Source organism: Mesitornis unicolor, unplaced genomic scaffold, assembly GCF_000695765.1.
Source record: "Mesitornis unicolor isolate BGI_N332 unplaced genomic scaffold, ASM69576v1 scaffold7898, whole genome shotgun sequence".
NCBI classification, from domain to species: Eukaryota; Metazoa; Chordata; class Aves; order Mesitornithiformes; family Mesitornithidae; genus Mesitornis; species Mesitornis unicolor.
In genome coordinates this window covers 1405-25926 of record NW_010201066.1, presented here as the reverse complement: position 1 = coordinate 25926, position 24522 = coordinate 1405, and the positions used below count along the sequence as shown (strand labels likewise).

At 39.3% G+C, this 24522-nt stretch overlaps 1 protein-coding gene across 1 annotated transcript in view; it reads right to left on the bottom strand.

Annotated features, from left to right (window-relative positions):
* The window catches only part of LOC104544932 (probable phospholipid-transporting ATPase IF), a gene marked incomplete at its 3' end in the record, with an annotated part of 33215 nt that overhangs the window by 7560 nt on the left and 1133 nt on the right, over positions 1-24522 (bottom strand). The window contains exons 3-7 of the mRNA XM_010189938.1: positions 9504-9580; positions 8385-8501; positions 7452-7541; positions 4265-4345; positions 36-143 (exon numbers count right to left, since the gene is read on the bottom strand). Coding sequence (XP_010188240.1) covers positions 36-143; positions 4265-4345; positions 7452-7541; positions 8385-8501; positions 9504-9580 — 473 coding nt within the window. The remainder of the gene's footprint in view (positions 1-35; positions 144-4264; positions 4346-7451; positions 7542-8384; positions 8502-9503; positions 9581-24522) is intronic.

Here is a 24522-nt window from a genome sequence, read left to right as displayed (position 1 = left end):
GAAACATAATTTTCGATTTGTCCTTAGGCACATACCCGAATGTTTTTAGATCTAGTTTTTACAAGGCCACCACTTCGAACAACATAAACTGGAGCACCGTTTACTTCATTGTCTGCTTTATGTCGTAGCCAGTCTTCATAACCCTGTGGAAAAAACATGCACATTTGTTTTTTAAGCAAGAAATCTATAAATCGTAACAAATATCTTCTAAGCAACTGTGCTTCAAACTACTTGCAGTAACTGTATTCAGGCTGTGCAGCTTCTCTGGAGCTTCTACTACAGCTGTTACTCAAGAACTTGGGAAACCTCTTAATTTCTACTGACTTTACACAAATAGGTAAAGGCAAATAAAGTAGCAAAAGATGTGAAGGAACTTAATGGTCCCATATTCTGTTGAAACAAACAGGCAGTGACATTTTCTGCAGATGAGATGAACAAGCACTTATTCAATGTTTTATCCATATGGATTAATATACCACAAAAGTGGGAACAGTCACTCCCAGTCTCTCATGGATTTTTTTTTTAAGAGAAGTAACAGACTGAAAGGACTTCCTCATGTCATAGCACATAGCACTTCTTATAGTTGCTGCCATAGCCTATGCATGATATCCTAAGATTCCTTAATTCTGTATGACATGCTGTTCACACATCAACTCTGCAGGGCAAGAGAAGATGACTGAGAGGTTTTTAGATCTTTGTGAGTCCTAATGCAACGGTTTACAGCAACCGAGAATAAACCAAGCAGTTCTCCTTTACTCAACATTTGGCACCTCTTTAAGCACCCTTTATCCTCCCCACACGCATGTACAAATATTCATGAGAGAGATTCCAGTTATATTATTCCCTTCCTATTTTCCTAAACTGTTAATACATTGCTTATTTAATCTAATAGCATTGTCTCTGATCCCCAAGTCTAGGTACTGTTTGGAAAGGCCCATGAAGGAGCACAAGAAATAGATCAGTCTATGCAGGAAGTTCAACTGTTTCTTACATCCTGGCAAGCCTCCCACAGATCATTTGCAATAACAGAGACATTTCCGAAAATGCTTTTCTGTAGGTATAAAAAAATGTGAGAGAGTTAAAATCATTTCTGTCTGCAGACAGAAGAAGGGGGCCCTCTGAAACAGCAGGCATAAGCCCAACTCATCCTAGAGCACTACAAACATTATATATGAAAGTTGTAAGACAAAGAGTAGTAATGCAGATGCAGTTTGGAGGAAAGTTATATGATTAATTTAGCATACTGAAATTATAGTTTTGCTGTTCTGCGTTCATGCACCTCCACTGTTACTAGCAGAAACCAGTAAGGACAGCACAACTGCACTACCTAAATTAAAAAAAAAAAAAAGGAAAGAGGGAAGCTTTATATGCCAACTGCTTAAAAACAAATAATTAAGAAGTTTGTAGTAATAGCAGCCACACAAATACCAGGAAATCAGAATCCTAAAAGCCCTAAGTAAAACTCTTTTAAAAGTCCTTCTTAATGAGTATGAAACAGCAAGAGTCAGTACCTACAGATCCTTGTTAAAGGTGACTGACAGAAGAAAACAAGGATTTAACTAACATCAGTAACCTTGGGGCATTTGTCTCATAAATCTGAACAGCTGAGCAATATGGGCATTTGGCAAAGAACTGAAATGTACCTTCTTTAGAAAGTACAGATTTCAGCGCTTTCTCCATCTGACACTTATTTCCTACAACACAAGGGTAATGCCTCACACCAGGGAATTCTTAAGAGCCAACTTACTTTGGGCAGTTTAAATTCCCCCTTAATTTACCTATGGTGGCATTTTTGAGAGAGTTCCTTATCCTCACTTTCAGAAAATGCAAAAATATTGTTAAAAAGAAAGATGCAACAGGAATCTGGGGAATGATGTCTAACTGCATGAACAGAAACTAAAGATAAAAACCAGCCAACTAAATTATATTCTTAAATCCTGCTTAAATAACTGAATCAATGTACTTGCGAAAAGGACAAAATTAAAACAGGCCTGCATATTATTTTACCAGTTTCTTCATTCTCAGTTTAGACCCACATTTAATCAAAACTTGCAAAGCAGTTGTTTCTAATTTACCCGACAGTCATGCAAACATCTGTGTCCCATCAGATTGTTTACTAAATACCTATGAACTTATTGAAATGGACTAAGTTCGCTGAAGTTTCTTAGGAAATACCTTTAGTTGTGCTTTTTAAAACTGTAATATTAATTTTTTTTCTTTATTCTGTTTTCTGTATTTGGACTCCTCTGAGGACCGCATCTGCATCTTCACGGGCGTAAGGAGGAAAGCACTCTGGCTAACAAGGCAGGACAAAATGACACAGCAAGAGTTGCATCACTTTGCAGTCTGCTATGTCCTTCTTCTGACCTAGGTGCAATTACACTTCTAAGAAGAAAAAGTTCTATCTCCTTGGCTGAGATTAAAATAAGGCTGAGTTTAGAGGTTTGCTGGAGGTGTCACATTAACTGGCCTTCTGGAAGCAGAGCAGTTTTTCCACTCACTGCTAAGCTTCTCAAACCTGCATACAGTTAATGTTTCTATTTTTCCCCTTCATCTTTTGAAAGACTACTAAGTTATAGTTGAACATTTATCCTGATGTAACTTTGTACAGAACGAGTACCCGGCAGCTTTCTAAAGGTGTTTCTTCCTCTAAAAGCTCCTTCCTATTCTACTTCTGGTTTGAGAGAAATGAGAGCTGGTTTGGAGACCATACTGAGTATTTTCCCCTCTGCATCGCAACAGAAGATTTATCTTTTTTCCTTGTCCAAGGGCAGCCTGCTGGAAATAGCACACCGTGTTGCCTTTCCAAGATAACAGCTTGTGAATACTGTTTGCCTACTTTGCAGCAGGTAGGATAAACACGAGAGTCCATTAGATCAGTTTAGGTGGTTCCAATAGTCCTTGTACAGATATTGAGATAATCTCGATTCTTTGTAATTGATGGTAAGATATTTAAATTTCCCAATATAAGATTGGACATCTGAAAACAAGATGGTAATATATTATTTTGGACTATTTTAGACTCACACAAGTCCAATTTCTTTCTAGAAAAAACTCTCAACTAATAGTTATAAGTAGGTTGTACAATCTCTTTCAGTTCACACAGCTTTAATGGATATTTTACATTGCCTACCCATGACTATAGCTCTTGAACATGCGATTTTTTGGGGAATGATGGTAACAACTGCAATTGAATAGGATTAGGGCACTCTATAAATACAAACCACACAGCAACAAGATGAAAAGTTAACTCAAATATTACTCCAGCATTAAGATCCGCTCTGCTCCAAACACCATTCTATCCACTGTGCAGCTATTTTTACTTCTGCCCTATTTAAGCATGGCTTTGGGTCTTACTGATACAGAAGGCAAATTGAAATTCCAGCTGCAGCTCCATAAGCCTCCTGCTTACTTTTCAGCTGCTACGTCTGCAACTTTTCTCCAGACAGCACTGTCAAACTCTTTCAAGAGGACAGTTCCTGAAAATTACCTCCCTGCAGAAGAGATTATAGTTTCTATCCACATCACCTCTTTATCTACGTACTTGTTTCCTTCTCCTCTATCTTTAAGGGTTTAAAGAAAACAGATTTTATTTTTAATTTCTTTTTTTACATTCTGCTTCCAGGAGGTCTAGGTCTTCTAGGATGTAATATGGTGCTTGAACAAGATTTATATTAAACCTTATATTACAAGATTATTCCTATTTCAAGTACTATAAAGCACTGCAAAATGTTTTATGCAACCAAAGAAAACAAAACCAGAAGCTTTCTAAATTGGACCTTTTACCTGGTACAGGATTACAGTTAATATATATTTATGCCATGAAACATACTCCTTGAGGCAAAACTTGCCTTTTAACTACTGACAAACACAGAATGCACCATTGCTTCATCTATCCAAGCTCCCTTCTCAGTGTGTCATGTAGGAGAGGATTGGTTTTAATACGCAGCGAGGTGTGCCAAAGGAATAAGTGAGTAGCTTTCAGAAAAGGTCTTATAACAAGTGACATGTAATGTTTAGACAAAAATGCTGTCTGACAGTCATTCACTGTCCATTTAAGGGAACTGCAGTGAGTCACTGAGCACTTGACAACTAACCAAAACCTTCAAGTGCAAGCATCTAACAGTAAACATAAAATATAAAATCCTTTCTACAAACTAAACTTGTTTATTTCTTTTTAGCATCTAAACATTATCTTGGTCAGACTTTGTTAAGTAACTTTACCTTAGAACGATTTCATGCTACAAGATTTTTTCCCCTTTACCTGTTTTATGGCTGTGACAGTTATGACAAAGAATAATGGCAATCCACTGGTAATAGGACTGGTAGGGGTGTCTATCATTAGCTAAAAGAGAAGAAAATATGAAAATTAGCCCAAATTTTATATTTACAATTGTACCTTAAAAAAAACAAGCAAACAAAAAAATCAATGAAGCGACAGGACAACTCTTTTCCAAACTCATTATAACCTGTGAGTATTTTTACTGCATTTTCTGCAGTATTTCTTGAGCAAAACTCAGATCCTGACAGCTAAATAATGTCTTAATAATTATGCAAACAAAGGTTTTGAGGCATAGAACAGACTTAATCATATTTGTAATACATTTGCCAATTTAAGGAAGATATGTTTTCCTCCTACAAAGATCAATTCAAAAGTAAAATATACAGGAAGGAAATCTACATTTCATGGAGCTGTTTCAATACTCTACACAATCTGCTGCTTAGCAGCAATGTAGAGTATATTAACATCCACTTCAGAAGTGAAAATAAAGTTGAAAATAGTAATTTCCAACAGTTTAGACATTAGAGAACTTTCTTTCTTAGACCTTTCATTTCTGGTTCCCCCAAGTTAACATGCAGTTTTTACAATGTGTGCTATTATTGCTGGCATGCCAAAAGTGCAGTGTATACAGTAAAATTCTGTACGTGGTGGGGGGGATGTTAGTGGTTCTTCTCTGCTGCAGGAAAAAACCAACATGGTCAGGTGCTGTAAAGAAAATATACACAAGAACTATTCAAAAGCACGGACACTGATTTGATCCACTTTACCTGAGACTTATGGCATTGCTTTGGGAACCATTAAAGAAAAAAAAAAATCATACATGAAATTTACTCTGTTAAGAGTCAAGAACCTCATAGAGAAAACAGATTATGCCACGTTACAACACATGTATGAGTTGTTTGGTTGGGTTTTTTTCACTGAAACGCAGACAATCTATAGAACACAACAAAAATCAGACCTAGACTGCAATATCGTCTGTTCTTCCACTGCAGCATTGCAATTTCAGCTTGACAGCACGTTGTCCAAGAAAATCCATGCCAAAAGCATCTGATTTTCAGCTAGATAGAGTTAACCATAATATTTCTGCCATCCACACTCTCTCCTTTCTCAAGAGAGGCTCGCATGTGAAAACGGAGCCAGTTTTGTGCTGGAGGAACTCTTGAGGCAGGCTGCTCCTTCTGCCTCTTTAACCAGAACACCATGGCCCTTGGTCTGCTACACAACTGGACTCGCACCCATGACATAAACGGTGTGGAGCACCACGTGACCAAAATGCAGTCAGTCACCATGATTTTGGCATGCATACGTGAGTGAACAGTGTGGACTGGATTGTGGTACATGTTTAAATCACACAACGAGAACTCGCCCCAGCTCTGTCATCCCCAGTGGAATAAGGTGGTAATGACAGACACAGCATCTTGGTCACATCAGATTCATGAGAAGGTACCATGGTGATCAACATTTAAAGGCACCTTTGCCTTATAAAAAGAAAAACTATTAGATATTAATGAACTTCCAAATGGGATGTGAATAAAAACAGAATCCCACTCTAACAAATGAACAAAAATGACTGCAGCTTTTCTCCTGTTCAGTTTCCAGGAATACAGACATATAGACAAGACAGACATATAGACAAGACCCATACAAATTATGGCATCCACCTGAGTCACAAACTGAGAGAAGAACGGAACTACACTGCCTCTAGATTTGTATTTGATCATGGACGTCACATTTAGATATTATTGAAGCCTAAGAGTCTGAAAGGAATGTGACTCAAAACTGAAGAGGTAAATTTACATTAAAAGAAATAAAAGCTTTAAAAACGCAACATCGTATGTGGTTACTGTAACATTCACGTTCAATCTCTAGGATGCCTCCATCTTCCTCATGCTACAGTACATTAAACAGCATGAAACATCGTAACATGAATGCCAAAGTCCACATTCTTAACTATGAAGACCAGATGGCAAGGCATTCTGTTAGACTAAGTTAGAACTGTGTGATTTCAGCAACTCTCAACACAGGAATTTTCAGCCTATTAGAAAGTTCATTCTTTCTAAATGTAAAGAACAAGAGCAAGGGACACAGGAGGGAATGGATTAAAAACTGCAGAACTGGCCCTGCTACTGACATCTCACACAATCACAGAAATCTTATGAACTCTTCGCTATTGCTGTTTTTTGTCAAACGAGGTACCATCTTTTTCAGAGACATACTGTAAATACCGGCTAATCACTGTAGAGGACTGTACATGCTCAAAGCATTCTATTTTGGAATGAAATAAAAGTTTGTGCACTCTAAAATTCTGTCTCTGTCTTAGATATTCATTGGTCTTTCAAACATTATTGTCCCTTCTTACAACCTTTTGCTCACTTATCACCCATCTACTAAGACTGCAATAACCTAACAGAATTCAAGTACAATTACAGAGTTGGATGAGCAAAGATCATGGAAAATTTACAGACTGACATCCTTTTAATACACTTGTGACCGTTCTTTATTAGAAGAAACATACTCTGCCACAAAAGCCACAGTTTTTGACCAACAACTCATGTCTTCAAAATTGACAAACTGTCAATCCTAGCTGTACATTTTTGTGCTCCTTTTAACTGAACAAATTGAATTTGAGGATCTTAGAACTGTGTGACAATAGTGTGCAGATTTACAACAGCAAGATGCCACCTACAATGAGAATGTACAATAATCTAAGCTCAGCTCAGGAGCAAGAACACTGTGCAATTTGACACAAGTGAACTTGAATGTCTGCATTTCTGCACACTGATGTCCAAGAAGCACTTAAAAACACACAGAGTAAAAGTCCTGATTTATTCAAACACCACCCATGTTCACAAAAATCAAAACACATACTTGGAATTTATTACTAACTTAACTCTGCATTTTGAGGCAGACAATTGAGTCTCTGTGCTGGCAGTGCAATGGACTTCGAAGCTGCACACTTAAATACATCAGCATTCACAAAGATAAAACCTAAGGACAGTACTTAAATTTGGACGTAATTTTTTCTAAAGCTATGTTATTTTCCCAGAAAAGCTGGAAATGTGTTGTTTTTATAGACAGAATATTTAAATAGAGAAGTTAAATTCACAAAACACATCAGTGGCAGAATTTACAACATAAATTGCAATTTTCTAAGTATTATTCAACTTACCTGAACCAAAAATATAATCAGAAAATAAAAGTTGGCTACTCTTCTGAACTGCTCAAATAAGTTTTTTGGAACAAAATTCCATACTGTATACTGAGGGGAAAAAAGAGAGAGAGAGAGAACAGTTATGACACACTGAACAATTTTTCAGTGAAATTCAGTTCCGCTCCCAGTAAACTCACTTAACCTAAATCTTTCATTTTCCATCTCCCCTCCCCGAAACATTCTCCTGGTCTTGCCTTACTCCCACACAGAACTGCCGTATCCAATTTGATTATTTTATTTTTTTTTAAGTACAGCTAGCAGAGAAGCAGGGGCAGCAACTGCATTGCCTTTACAGTCAAAGTTTTAAATGTTCTCCTCCCAACTGGGATAGGAGCAGCTGGAGTCGTTTGGCTGCCTGCATCCTGGGTTGCAGAGAATAAATTAAGCCTTGCAGCTGTAACTTTCTCTCCTGCACTACAGCAACAAGACACATCCCCACCATCAGTTCTATTGATTCCAGTCCAAGGTCACACTAGGAGGGCATCTGCAACTGCAGTCCACTGCCAATTTAGTTTATGCAGAGTACTAGCTTACAAATTGGCTATTTTATAAATCCTCACAAGCAGCTTCATCCTCCCTTTTAAGTGGTTCCTTGTAGTGCATCCAGACATGGGCAACGCTGTTGTAAACCCTACTTTTCTTCAGAAATTCTGACCAGCATTCTTAATTGTTCTGTACTTTGTCAGGTTCTGAGGAAAGATGGATGAGAGCAGGAGAAAAACCACATAGGAAGCAACCTGGCTTTTTTCCTCAAATAAGTTTAGAGCTTGTTTCTTTTTGATTATTTAAAAATTACCATTACCATTAAACGTGAAACACAGACGCACGGTCACTACACAACTTCTCAAGTAAGGTACTGAGTGGTTTTCCCATGACAAATTGATTCCTTACCTTGGATGATATAATTCTGTTGTCTGCAAACTTCTGAGGAACGTAATGGCCATGCTGGGGAAAACGATTTGCTATATAAATAGTTCTTGTATCACTTTGATGTGGTGGGTCAAAACCCTAAAACACAAAAAGAAGATCAAGAAAGACTACTTTATTAACTGTACATCTGTAAAATTGCTGTCTTTTTTAGACAAATAGCAGCTTTTGAATGTGAAATGAAATTAATGTGTAAATTAAAGTCTGCTGTGTCCACAGACTTTTCAAATATTAGAGGTAGAGGGGAATCTCTATTTTAAATATTTGTACTCATTCAGAAAAGTGAAGACAAAAAAATCCTAAGCCTCAGAAAGAACAGAGAATGTTTGCTAACATGCAGACTTGAAGCCCTGTGAAAATTAAAAAAGAAGAAACAGAAATGGAGATAAAAACATAAATCAATTACAAAAACTCACAGTTCATAATAACCCTAATAAAACAGATTATGAGAAAAGTAAAAGGTCAAAACAAGTCATGCTGGTATGCTGCGATAACTGGATTTTGAAAAGATCCTCACCAGCTTAAAAACAAAAGCATATGGATCTGACTAGACAACAGTATTTTCCCAAACAAGTTCTATCGCCAAGAACTAACATTTTGTCTAACCTCAAATTTGACTTCCTGCCATTGCCACCAGTTCATGCTTGAACAGTAGCAGCACTGAAAGCAAACCCATAAAAAAATAAAAAAAGGGATGCTCAGAAATACTTATCAATCGTTTCCTGCCAAAACAAAAATATGTGAGTGAGGTCCCTTGGAACCAAAGCCCTGTTTCTGGTCTACTGGTCAGCATTTCCATCAACTGCCTCTGCAAGGGTAAGGGAACTGCAGGTGTTAAATTTGCAGATGATAACACCAGATGACATCTTGACCAACCAGACACACAGAGGATGGAGAGATAGAGTGATCAGATACAAATAATTAACTGCACCTACACCAAGATAATAAAAGCCTGTATAGTTCTGTAGAAAAGATCAAAAGGCTGAATGTGAGTCAGTAATGTCACCCCATTGAGAAAAAGGCCTTCAGTGCTAAGGAGGCTGAGGAGGAGTGGAAGCCCCAGCTGAAGCACTGTGAACCAACTGGACAGCATCCAGAGGAGCGGAACATGAGCCGCAAGAGATCCTGACAACATGACATATAACGCAAGGTTGAACAATCTGAAAAGCAAAGAGCAAACAAATTAGGGTCATTTAGCCTAGAGGAGAGGAAACTTGGGATACACTAGCACATCTTCGAATATAGAAAAGACTGTGCCACTGTAAAAAGGGATAATCTGAAGGACAAAGAAGAACAAAAGTAGGCTTAATCTGCAGCTAGGAAAATCTAGTTTGGATATTGGAAAAACAAACAAAAACTCCTTTCTTATGGAAAGGAATAAATAAAACCCAAAATAAGCCACGTGGGAGGGTTGCAATGTCTCTGTAACACAAGGGCTTATATCTAGGTCATTCAAGTCTGTCTTCAATTGAGCCTTTCCTGGGGCTACATGACTCACCAGAACCCTTCCTAGCTCCAATGGTCTGACCTGGACAGGCTGGTGATGGCAAAAGACAAGTAACACAGAAAAACAGTAATAATTCAGGTAACAGGCCAAGAAAATTACTAAAATAAAAACCAAAAAGCTTCAAGACATGGAACAAACAGTGAAATTACATTTGGAACCGTTGTTCAAAAGGGAATCAATGACTGCCTGGGAATGGTGAATTTCAGCATGAACATCAGAGACTCCTACTCTGAGAACTGGCTCTGCACTGTACACACACAGTCTGCTTGTTCTTTGATGCCAAGTGAAAGGACAACTGATGAAACAGGTAGAAAGGGCATTACCAATTTCACTACTGGAGGTGAGGAAACTACCTTTGCAGTTGTATTGCTCTGCTGGTGAAACCGGGCTCACACCTTGATTTGTGACAAAGAAAACATGAGAACTCCAACAGGAGATACTTCTCTACCAGTTCAATACAGAGATGAACAGCGAGCACAAGGAGCTACATCAAAAATGGCTGGTTTAATCAACCAAGAATTGTCTTTAATTGATAAAGTTCCCTAACACAGGGCAATAGAGATGTTCACATTCAGGATGGTGTCATTTTAAAGTAAAAGAATAATTAAAAAATCCTCTCAAACATACAATCTTTTCTATTTGGCATCATTACTACAGAAGCACTCTGCTTCAGTAAGAAAGAGGTCCAGAAGAAAGAGGGGAGAAAGCAAGGAAGGGATTTTTCAAAGAGAGCTGAAGGAGAATAAACTTGAGACAACAAGCAGTGGAAGGCTGCTCCAGTCACATGCTCCAGACAAAGTAACAGTGGGCAGGGAGACAAAAAGTAGATAGGGGAAAGGACTGGACGAAGAAACAAAATACAACTTTTAGAAAAGAAATACAAGTACGAAAAGTAAGATGAAAAAATGGTACCTGTTAAATGCTGACACTGAAATTAAAAAGACAACAGTGTTTGTAGCAGAAGCATTTTGGATATCTGACACTAGCGACACATTACTTCTAAATCAATCCAGAAGATGCCACAATAAAAGTGTTTTGCAAGCAAGAAAAAAGATGTGCTTAATTAATAAAGACTACGTACACAGCTCTCATATCTCAGAAAATGTCTGGCACTCACAAAATGCCAGACATCCTCACTTTGGAAAGTCATATTCTACAGCCTGAAAAAACTCCACTCTAAACCAAACAGACGTAAAGCAGGGAAAAACAGAAAAAGTAAATAAAGTGACTGGCAGTCTCCTGATGGTGATAAATGCTAATCTCCATGCCACTCACTGACACTTACTACAAGATAAATGAAAAATTTCAGAGTGAACAGGATATCACTTATTTTTTTCCAAAGTATTTATATGCCCCTTTTAGGTGACCGAGCACCTGAAAGTTGATGAGTTTAATGACGCTTTATGATGAAGAGCAAAGACCTCCATACAACTCAAGCCTAACTGCACAAGCACGTCTATCAGAGAATACCTCTGCTGAAGCAGACTCAAGTGATCAAAAGCAAAGAACCTATTTTACAAATCAGAATCTCAGGCCATATGAATTTACAGCTGCAGTTATGCATCTAAAACAAGTTAAAATAGCAGTGTGTGTATATATATATATATACACACACACACACACACACACATATATATATTTACATATATATATTATACATAAAATGTATATATATAAACATAAATATGTGTGTGTGTATATGTGTGTGTATATATGTGTATACGTGTGTGTGTATATGTGTGTGTGTGTACGTGTGTGCGCGTGTGTGTGCACGTGTGTGTGTGTACATATATATACATGTATTTAACTCTGCTTTGCTGAAATTTATCACAGAGGAAGAGCAGAAGATCTGTGGAAATCAGATCTCTGGAAATGGTAATGCTAAAGCAAGGCAGGCTGGGGACTAGCACCTCTTCAGTTGTCACACACATCCTTGACAACCTCAGTGACTTGACTGTTGTCACAGCAGGACATAAGTGTCTGAGCTGGGAACTGAACCCGAGTTTCCTACATTTCATTTCTGTAACTATGAAAGATCATTTGCAATTACCTAACAAACCTGTCATAACATGATTAGCTGGTGAGACTGCAACCAAGTAGATCTTCCGGATAAATGTTAATAATACATCTCTTCAAGGAAAATTCTGCACAGACGTTGAATTTAACTGTTCAAGACTTAAACTGCTCTGTAACTACGTGGCTGGTCACAGAACCTGCTCCTGAAACAAAACTGATTCATAACCCAAATTTCTGCCCAGCACAGTGATTTTGCACAGTGCCTATATGAAAGCCAGCAAACAGATGCAGAAAGCACACTGTCTCCTAATTTCACTTATTAGACAGTTCTTTCTCTAATATCTTTATCAAACTCAGCTGCAAAACTAGGGTAACATGCCCTTGTCAAAGGATTTCTGCAGCTAAATAGCATGAGCAGAGAATCCTTAAAATAAATGGAGTCTTGCAGAAAAAGTCAGTTGTCACCAATATTTTTCAACAAAAGTTACTTTTCCTGCAGTTGTCTTGTGAAATGATTTCTACCTAACTGCAAGATGACTGACTTCATAACAAATAAAGCTGAGTTTATTACAAAATGTGGTATTTAAGGCTTGTTAATCAGGCATTATTACATGAATCAACTGTAAATAAAATAAAATTTAACCATAAGATTAAGAGACTAAAAAAAACCCCAAAAACCTAAACACATCTGTTTGATTTTTCTTCCCCTTTCATGCTGCAAATTACATCTAGATTTATTGGCTAAAGTTCAGCCATTCAGCTGATTTATCAACATAAACCAGGCATTATCTACCCCTGAAATACAGCTCTTATATTTAATCTTCAATACAGACCTCCCCAGAGAAATTCTGCACCCAGATAAACTTAACTTTTCTTTTTAAACATTCTAAATAAATGCCATTGACATTCAACACAGACACGTTGGAGTCAAGCTGACTTATAAACTATAAACCAAAGTAACTTTATTGGGGGGGGGGGGAAGATAGAAAGTGATTCAAAATTTTCCTTTTTTATAAATGTGTAATGACTCTAACCAAAGGTGAAGTAATTTTTACTAAATCTCTTCAGCAGTGCTTTTGTGAGTGTTCTGAAAGTCAGACAAAGATCCTCTGTGTAATAAACGCTCCTTTAAAACAGTACAGAAAACATATCCTGGGCAACTGAGGATGATCTTTTGACCGTGATGTTATGGTATTTCTTTCATGAAAGAAACAGGCTTCAGCAGCCACCTCTCCTCCAAATAACCCCTTCCTACACTTTGTCTCCACCCCCATTCTTGTGCCAGGAAAACTGCCCATGCAGCCATACAGTAAAGTGGACTAGAAAACTGATCCAACGGAAACCTCACCATTTTCCCAGTCAGTTGGTTTTTTTTTCAAGTTATTTTTAGGTTTTTTATTTTCAACAATTGCATGGTCATGCCAACAGCACAGCGGTAGAGCAAAAGGGTACAGCGTGGAGGAAGAGTTGTATGTTGCGGCTGAGGAAGCATTATAAGCATGAGCAACGAATTAAGCAGCTGGAGAAACAGGCAGAGTAAGCGAAGGAGAAGCACTACGAAAAAATCCTGTGCAAAGGAAGAGTCTGCCCTCTCAACAAATAAACAAATAAAAAAATAGGAAAAAAGCTTTCTCCGGCAACTTGTTGATACCATATACACTATCTACTGCAGCAGACTCCTATTTCTTAAATACCACCATTAAAAAGCTTAACCTATGGCAGCATGCACATATGCCCTCCCCACATGCTCTACAGCACTGAGACAGCAGAAATCCGCAGATCTTTCCACTAGGATTAGTGACACAAGAAAGGACACAACAGCACACAACAAATCAATTGCTGTTCCAAGCTCTGCAATACATGAACTGACAAACACAAATCATCTGACATGCAATTTTTGCTTACAATTTGCATAAAGCTAAGTATAGTTCAACTTGAGCTCCAGTGTTTCTTATTCATTATTCACAGTTTTTACAGGAAAAAAAAAACCCAAACAAGTGTTATTTGCTAAAAGAACTTCTGCTATGTGATCAGTTTTCAGTGAAAGGGGTTTGGAAGAAGTAAATCTCAATTAGAGTCTCTTCCTCACTTCAAAAACCACACTGAACACTGCTAAGGGAAGCAGTAGTTCTCCCTGAAGCCCTTTGTATACCACGTACTAGTTTAAAAAAACCCAACTAATAAATAGAAAACAACTAGGTCTCAGGAAGCCTTTTTCCTAGGGAGGTGACTGACTGACCGTGGCTGCAGAAACAGAGCACCATGGTTCCTGGCAAGTCACCCAAAAGCCCAGTGTTACACTGCTGCCAAGATACATTTTGATGAAAGCTGTTTTGAGGAAATGGATTTTCTTGCTTGGGATTTTTTCCTGAATAGACATGAATACTTTTCTCTTTGTCAGATAAGAGAATCAGTTCACACTCTATGCACATTTTCAGAAGTCTGTGTAAATTACTACTCAAAACAGTCAGCCAGTGATTCCCTCAGTCATGTAACTAGGCAGTAGTCAAACTGAATTTGTCGTAAGAGAGGTTAGCATGAAGGAAGAAACAGCCTCTCACAGCAATTTTAAACACTGCTCTAACAACTAAAGCAGTAAATCAGCTGAAACACCCTGAGGTTTACATAGCACCATGCAATTTGTTCCTCCTCTCTTAAATATCACTGCAGCAAAGAAATAAAACAGTAATAAAAGTCATTAAGTACTCATGCAACTTCCTATTCCTGCTTACTACCTCTACAGTTCTTCAAAGTATCTGCTAACAAACCATGCTGTAACCTCCTAAAAGACCTATAACCAGACTACGTTATTTTGTGAAAACGAAAACTCTAGGAAACAAAGCCTGAGACACAAAGCAGTAATCCTTTCTTTCACAAAGTCAAAAACAAAGCCTAGTGCTACATTTAGAAAAGCCACACTAGTGCTCAGAACAAGTCCTGGTTACATACAGGTCAAGTTCTTATTTTACCTTATTTTGTCAATGTGCCTACAAAAGTAACTTGGAAAAATCACTGCTTAAAATTTTAAAAGCCATCTATCTTCTCCTTCTTTACCTGCAAAAAGCCTAAGTGGCCTGGTTCACTTCTAATACACTTCCCTGTGCCAGTTTCTCTATTCAGGTGACTGATGCCAAACATACTGGTCTTGTAACATCAATGCAATTAGAAAGGAGAAGCGAGCTGAGCAGGCAAGTTAGGCTTTCTAACACAGCACTCTCAATGGCTGCTATGACAGGTCCGATTTCTGTCAGTAGCAAAGAATTTCAACAGAGATTTAGGTATGCTTCTTAATTTTAAAATACCTCAACTTTCTACCAATTGAGGAACTGTCTTTCTTATACTCCCCTACAATCCAACTCCTGGTATTTATAAAGCATAATCCACTTTTACTTCATATGATAAACCAAACCTAACGCTTTCAAACAGCTACTCTTCTGGGATTGATTTCAACAAAATCCCAAGCTTCTCATTTTTTCTACAGGATCATTAGAATTCTTACCCTTTGCATTCAATGTATTTAATTAACCAAATGCCCATAATAAACTCCTCATTCGCTGCTTTATTTTAGGATGCTCCCTTTCACACTCAGACACGCAGATGATGAAAACTATCAATAACGAACAAATCTAGTGATACTTTTGCTCAGATGCTTTTTGACAGAAATAGACGTTACAATAAATGCGTATTCAACTCTAACATAGTCATTTAGCTAACATCCAGATTCTTCGCAAGTCTCAATCTCAAAGAAATAGCTAGTTGCTCCCAAACTACTTTGCAAGACCATTCAGTACTTTCTAAATGTTTTCCTTAAAAAATAAAAGAAAATAACAATGTGTTATGATAATGTTCAAGAGATCCAAGTTAAGTTGAGGCTTGACAGTATCTATGGCCCAAAATGTTTGGTCTTTTGCCACGATTTCATCCAGCAATTAATTATCCTTATCTGCAGTATCATCTCCCTTTCAGACACCTGCAATGAGAGAGTAGGCAAGGTTTTCAATGCTGAAAGGTGACTTTGGACACCCATCAGGAGGCAACTACAGGGTTTTGTATTTCATAAAGTAAGAATTGAGATCTCAAAAATCAATAGCCACTTTTAAGAACGCTGCTCAAAATATATAAAGTACCTTGAGTATGGAAAGTGCTACAATTCTGCAATAATCAGTCACACTAAGAAATACAGAACCAGTACAGTAAATGAAATAGTCAACACAAAAATCCCTCACATACCTTGAACAACTATAGTATCTAAAAAAAAATAAAAAATTGTATCCTTTCTGCACAGTCTGTGGATTCATATAAGTCATTTTATAGCAGAAATATTTTTCATTGATTTTCAATATTAAATAAGGCATATAAATCTGTGACAGGTTATGAACTTCATTTTCACTTAAAATTAGAAAACAGTTCCAATTTTGTAGCTAGGAACTTCACCATATACAAAAACTACATTTGCCAAGTCCATGAATGGACAAGTACAGAAGAACCATGCATTCCTATGAGCACTACTACCTTAAAATGAAATGCTATTTACCTACTCTCTGAAGAGTCATTTATAAAACTATTTTACAGAAGCATGAAGGGCTGCTGTTCTGGACTACTCATATGACCACTCTCCCACATGAATATTGAAAACTGCCATTTTCAATCTTTCGACTGGTTCTGGTAGGCGACAGCTACTTAAGCCAATCAGCTCCGGCCCTGCAAGTCTAATTCACATATTCCTTCAGTATGAAAAAACCAAACTTTTAAAAAAATTCTTCCCCCAAAACCTCCCCTAGATTAAGGCTTTTTCAAAATGTGTGCCAAAATTATACTGACAATTGCTCTGACAGTTGTAGCTCAATGAATTTAATAGGAAGAGAATTTAGTTCATAGCAAGAACTGTCTAGCTCTTCCTTTTAACATGCTTTGATAAAGCCTGCTCTGTAAAACTTCACATTACAGTTGTCAGTCTACTCCATTCATCAAATATCACTTTAATTCCAAACGTGATTTATGATCCAAGTATCAGTTTAATGTCCTGCTTTGAGACATGTCTACAAACTAGTTTATCTTTAAAGCTTCCTAGATCTTAAGCTTCCTTTCTATTTTGCCATTCTTTTTCCAGATATGCAAATAGCTGCAAAAACTAGCACAGTCATCCATAAAACTAGCACAAAAATGTGCAAAGAGGATAGTAAAAGAATAACAAAATGTAACAACATATAATGTTGTAACAACATATATGCAGGGCAAAGGAATCCCAGCCAGTAAGCTGGCTTCAGTGGGGGAGCAACTTCAATGCCTGTACACTAACGCAGGGAGCATGGGAAATAAGCAGGAAGAGTTACAGATGTATGCATACCTCCAGGGCTATGATGCCATTGGCATCACTGAGATGTGGTGGGATGGCTCTCATGACTGGAGTATAGGAATAGAGGGCTATAAACTCTTCAGGAAAGACAGGCAGGGGAGAAGGGCAGGCGTGTTGCTCTCTACATTAAGGACCAGCTGGAGTCCATGGAGCTTCACCTGGAGCAGAGTGAAGAGCTTACAGAGAGATTATGGGTCGGTGGTAAAGGGAAGGAGAAAACATAGGGTGGGTGTGCTACAGGCCACCTGATCAGGAAGACCAAGTGGACAAGGCCCTCTATAAACAGATTGCAGCAGCTTCAATTTCACAAGCCCTGGTCCTCATGGAGGATTTCAATCACCCTGACATCTGCTGGAAGGACAACACAACAGGGCACCAACGATCGAAGAGGTTCCTCAAATGCAATAGATGACAACTTCCTCCTCCAAGTGGTAGAGGAACCCATGAGAAGGGGTGCCATGCTGGACCTTGTCCTCACCAACAAGGAGGGGCTGGTGAGCAACATGAAGCTCAAGGGCAGCCTTGGCTGCAGTGACCACGGAATAGTGGAATTCAAGATCCTCAGGTCATCGAAGAGGTCACACAGCAAGCTCTCCAGTTCAGGAGAGCAGACTTAGTCTCTTCAGGGATAAGCTAAGCAAGGTGTCATGGGACAAAGACTTGGAGGGAAAAGGGACCCAAGAGAGCTGGTTGATATTCAAGGACCATCTCCTTCGAGTCCAGGAGCAGTGCATCCCAAGAAGGAGGAAGGCAGGCAAGAATGCCAGAAGGCCTGTGTGGATGAACAAGGAGATCCTGGACTTACTTGAGCGCAAAAGGAAAATCTATAGGGAGTGGAAGCGAGAACAGGTTAACTGGGATGATTATAAAGACGTTGCCCAAACAGCCAGGAATCAGGTTAGGAAAGCTAGGGCACAGGTGAAATTAAATCTATCCAGGGCCATAAAGGGGAACAAGAAGGTTTTTCTATAGGTATATCAATGAGAAAAGGAAGGCTAGGGAAGAAGTGAGCCCTCTCCGGAAGGAAGATGGAGAACTGGTCACAAGGGACACGGAGAAAGCTGAGGTGCTCAATGACTTCTGTGCCTCAGTCTTCACTGGCAAGGGCTCTAGCCGCACTGTGCAAGACACAGAAGGCAAAGGTAGGGACTGGAAGAAGGAAGATCCACCCACTGAAAGCGAAGATCAGGCTCGAGACCATCTAAAGAACCTGAAGGTGCACAAGCCCATGGGACCCGATGACATCCATCCATGGGTCCTGAGAGAACCGGCAGATGAAGTTGTCAAACCGTTATCCATATTTGAAAGGTTGTGGCAGTCTGGTGAAGTTCCCGATGACTGGAAAAGAGGAAACATAACTCCATTTTCAAAAAGCAGAAAAAGGAAGACCCAGAAAACTATCGGCCAGTCAGTCTCACCTCTGTGCCTGGCAAGATCATGGAGCAGATCCTCCTGAAGAGTCTCCTAAGGCACAGGGGGAATGAGGATGCGATGACTGGTGGTAACCAACACGGCTTCACCAAGGGCAAATCCTGCCTCACCAATGTGGTGACCTTTCATGATGGAGTTAGAGCTTTGGTGGATAAGGGAGGAGCAACTGACATCATCTACCTGGACTTGTGCAAAGCGTTCAACACTGTCCCACATAACATACTGGTCATGGAACTGGAGAAATGTGGATTTGATGGATGGACCACTCACTGGATAAGGAATTGGCTGGATGGTCACACTCAGAGAGTTGCGGTTAACGGCTCAATGTCCAAATGAAGACCAGCGACGAGTGGTGTCCCCCAGGGATCGGTGCTGGGACTGGTACTGTTCAACATCTTTGTCAGCAACATGGACAGTGGGATTGAGTGCACCCTCAGAAAGTTTGCAGATGACACCAAGCTGGGTGGTGCAGTGACACCCTGGAAGGAAGGGATCCATCCAGAGGGACCTGGACAGGGTGGAGAGGTGGGCCCATACCAACCTCATGAAGTTCAACAAGGCCAAGTGCAAGGTCCTGCACCTGGGTAGGGGCAATCCCAAGCACAAATACAGGCTGGGTGGAGAATGGCTCGAGAGCAGTCCTGAGGAGAATGACTTGGGGGTGTCAGTCAATGAAAACTCAACATGAGCCGGCAGTTTGCACTTGCAGCCCAGAAGGCCAACCACATCCTGGGCTGCATCAAAAGACGTGTGGCCAGCAGGACAAGGGAGGTGATTCCACCTCTCTACTTTGCTCTTGTAAGACCCCACCTGGAGTACTGCGACCAGTTCTGGGGTCTCCAGTATAAGGACACTGAGCTGTTGGAGTGGGTCCAGAGGAGGGCCATAAGGATGATCAGACGCTGAAGCACCTCCCCTACAAGGACCGACTGAGAGAGTTGGGGCTGTTCAGCCTGGAGAAGGGTCTGGGGAGATCTTATTGCACTCTTCCAGTTTCTGAAGGGGTCCTACAGGAAAGCTGGGGAGGGACTTTTCACAAGGGCAGGTAGTGATAGAACGAGGGGGAATGGCTTTAAACTGGAAGAGGAGAGATTCAGACTGAATATTAGGAAGAAATGCTTTACTGTGAGGGTGGTGAGACACTGGCACAGGTTGCCCAGGGAAGCTGTGCATGCCCCCTCCCTGACAGTGTTCAAGGCCAGGTTGGATGGGGCTTTGGGCAACCTGGTCTGGTGGGAGGTGTCACTGCCTATGGCAGGGGGTGGACTGGATGAGCTTTAAGGTCCCTTCCAACCTAAACCATTCTGTGATTCTACAACAAAACACTTCTTGGTATAAACCATATAACTTTTTTCCCTGGTAAAATATTTCAGGATGAAGACAGCTTGCATTTAGTTTACACCATTCTCCTTACCATTTACAGGAAAGTTCTCCTTTCCCATGCCTATTTTTACTCAAAGTAAACAAGAAAAAAAATCCTCTTAAGTCACAGTATGTGGGAGGCCAAGGAATTGCAGGGTTTTGTTTTGTAAATCACAGTGTAGCTGTCAATCCTACTTTCTATCTTTTCTAACATGGGCTGTACTATTGCTAAGTGATTTTTTTTCCAACAGCAGTTGAAAAGAGGTTTGTATTAAAAAAATAAAAATGTCTAGCTGCAAATATGTCACCTGTGTTTTGCTGGAAGATATGACCTTGCGTTCACAGAGGCACTTTGTCACATCTATTTTGCTGCAGTTCTTATCTGCTGGCTTACAAACAGATTTTGTGATAGAAATTAAAGAACTTTTTTAGAGGTATACTGTAGTAACCTTTTTCTGGTGAAACAGTTACAAAACCAGTCATAACCACTGAGGACACCACAACACAATAAAGAAAACAGACAGCAGATCACTAGCGAAAGGCATAAGTCACAATGCTTTTAATGACATTTGAAGACATTATTGTATTTTTCCCACATAGCGCCTATCCTTCCACTCCGTAAGAAAGCAAAGAGAAGTTTTAATCAATTCAGTGAACCCATCCAAAACTAGGGAAACGAATACCAATGATATCCAAAACACATGTTAAATGTTATTAAATCCAACACATATTTACTGCTTTAGATTATGGATTTTACCTTTTGATGAGAGTTTGGAGGCAATTTCTTAGCAATAAACACAGGCTTCCACCCTGACCATCCCATCAGATACTGCTTACTGACCAGAACACAAAAAGCTTTTGTTCTTTGTCAACAAAATACTACTTTTCTCCCTCAGTCACATAAAACATACATAGACAGTAGCTATTAAGGGAGCAGGACCTTGTTAGTACAGGAGTCCCACACAGTCAATTAAATGGCCATATTATTCTGTGACAAGTAGATTTCTGGCACAATAAAAAATTGCTGCTTAAAAGGCTCATAGCTAGGGGAAAAAAAAAACAAAGAACAGGATGTGCGAAGATACAGGTCAAACATCCAAATCTCACAGCAAGGCAGCATATCAGACAACCCTCATTTTCCTATTTTTAAAATGGTCTTTGAAAGAAACAGTGTCAAGATAGGTTTGATTAGGTTTTGGTAGGCAATTCTTAGAGTTTAATTTTTGAGAGAAGATTTCAAAATGACATACAGGACACAACGGATGTCTTCGTTTGGAACAGACAGCTGGGTGAAGACAGGGCCAGGTTCTGTACGCTTTGGAACACACTGTGCTGCAAATGTATTAGCCCTCAGCAGTCGCAGAATATAAAAAGAAAGTAAGGTTAAAAGACTCAAACACAATGGAAGGACTAGTCCAGGAGATCACAGAATACCTCTGGCAAGAAAATAGGGTCGCATTTTCTCCTGTGTGAAGTTACATGAGGAGGTCATTAACCCACAGTTCTCAAAGTACTGTAACCAAAGCAGTGCAACCTTCGGGCTGGTCTAACACGCATCTCACTGATACCTCAGTGACAATACAGAGGGGATCAGTTAGGCAGTCCCAACCAGAGGAATGCTTTTGAGCAAATACACATTTATTTTTCTAGTGCACAATAACAAACACCTACTTAATTTTAGCCAAAGGAGAACAGACTTCAATGACAAGTAAGAAAAGGGGGGGAAAATTGTACTCCAGAAAGGCAATGTGATTTAAGAAGCTAGGATCCTCAGTCACTGAATTAGTTAAATGTACTTTCAGTATTCAAAAACACTGAAAGGGAATTCTTTGGAGAGGAGATTAAAAAAAAAAGTAGTAACTATACTGGTTCAAATCTATAAAGTGATTAAATGAAACAACACATGTCAGTGCAAACAACGAGACCAAATGCTCTTCATCTTGCTCAGAATGCCGATAACCCCAAATCGCCACAGAATACCACTTGCCCCCTCAGAACATCTTAACAGATACCAACACCCTGAAGGAAAGAACATCCCAAACTTATAGGCCTCCACTGCTCATCTATTCAAGGACATTGCCCTTATTAGTAGAAGTTTTTCATTAGAACACATCCAAAAGATGAACAAGAACACTGATATTTACAGATACTGTCCTGGGGTGGAAGAGAGTTGCTGTAGGATGTGATAGGGACCACCAACACAAAACAGTCAAAAACGTTCCCTGTGATCACTTCTCAGTGCAGGTTACGTGGAAATTTTGGACTAGATAAATCCCTGATGTCCCTCCCAGTCTGAACCTTCCTATAACCACAAAATAAAATAGCCTGGTAATAGGTTTTCCAGTTAAAAGACACCAAGCCAAATGAATTAATCTATACATTATGTCTTTGACTTCCAGTTAAACAGCAAAGCTGCATTTACCTGAATATCTTGCTCTGCATAATATAAAAATTTTTGTCTGTGCACAACAGCACTTAGGTTCTTAAACTGTAGGAAGAAAATACTCTGCCAAACACAGCACAGTTCTGCTTCTCTTGAACTGTCGTCTATAAAAGAGGGACCAGACAGGTAGCTCTTCGGTTTTCTCCATGCAGTATCTTTTGTACATCACTGAATTGTTAGATAACAGATCAAAAGGCTCAAATACCACATAACAGCAACTAGAAAGGAAATCCAGAGACCCTTATTCACTTGACAGGAATAACAGTTCAAAATTATGCAGCTAAGATCATATACACAAGGGTATTCAAGTACCATTTTTGGAGACCTCCCTGCCAGACAACTGAAGTTGTCATTACTTCCTGTTATTACCACTGCAACAGCTCCTACACTCCATGTACACCACCAGGACACTGTCACAGTCCAAACACTGTCATAAATCTATCGAACTAGCAGTGGTACAGAAAGCCAGTGAGCATTACAAATGCCACTTTGTACTCGTTTTGTGTTGGTACTGCACAAACCTGACCAGGACGACAACAGCACTCTGCTGTACACAGATGGGCTATGTCGTCTAACCCATCATATTTGGAAATGCAAATAAAATGTGCTGTACCATTCCTGAATAGTAATGATGCTTCCTATCAACTGTTGTTTATCCGCCTGCTTTTTTCAAGCAGAGTTGGCTGTGCCTGTGGCGTTATGCAACCCTCAGCAAATCCACATGCCTACTGCCTTTCTGAGATCTCAAGGTAACAGAGCGAACTCAGGCATCTTTCCTGCTCAAAGCTTGTCTTTGAAATAGATCACAGTATTTTACTCAAAGCAGTGAACTGTACTCTATTGGTCCCTACATTTTTTTTTATTACAAACACTTAAGTACTTCCAAATATTAACTAGATAATAATGCTATAATATTAACTAGAAAGTTGCATGCTGTTACTACATGGTTTATTTAGTATGGGACAGCATTAGATGAAGAAAACAAATACAAACAAACATCAAAACTTTATAAACTGTGTTGGGTGGTGGTTATTGTTTCTGAGCATACAAAGCAGACCAAGGGCCAAGATACCAAAACGAACTGACAGTTTGTAAGAGAATCTCACGTAGGCACTGAAGATCGATCAACAGTATTACTATCACCAATTTCTGTTATACCACAAATCACTGAAAAGACAAATAACACCTCAATTAGAAAACTGTTTGGGACTTGTAAGACTGTAGTGAAGATGAAGGAAGTCTTACATTCTCAGCATGTCTCCTGTTCTCAGAGGCCTAGTTGTCGCTTTATGTAGCTACACAGGCATGCATAGATCTTCACAGGCTGAAGCACAGCAAAGTCACCACCTGAAGAACTTAGCTGAAATAACTTGAACTCCATACCAGGTTCTTTCATCCCCTCTAAGACCACCTCCTTCATCTTCCCCACCCCTTTTACAACTCTTGGAAACACAAGTTTTAAGAACCATAAACACTCAGGACAATCTCATTAATTTGTGTATGAAATACTGTCCTCTTAAACAAGAAATTTAAAAATGTTCATTGGTTTCTCAGAGAGAGTACTTAATAACTACCTAAAAACACCTTCAGCAAAGTGCCGGGCCCTTCCTCTTTCCCCAGTCCCTTACTACTTTCCACCATTTCTGCACACTAACATTTTTCTTTTGTACTACCACAACATCCCACTTAAATCACTCCCACACATTTGCCTGGTTCCAACCCTCCCATATGGAAGAGAACAATTTTTCAAAACCTGTTGCCACATCAAGCACACGTACAAATACATGCTCTAAAGGCATTCAAACCCACACATAATTTCTGATAAGAGAAGAGAATAAAGGGTGGAAAAATCTGTGTCTGATTTGATTCAAATAGTCTGAATATTCCTTTAACTCCACAGCCACGCACAGTACAAGCAACTCCCATTTCTGCCACCCCAGTCTTCCCACTCGCTCTGACCATTTCCTCAGCATCTTTCCCCAGGTTC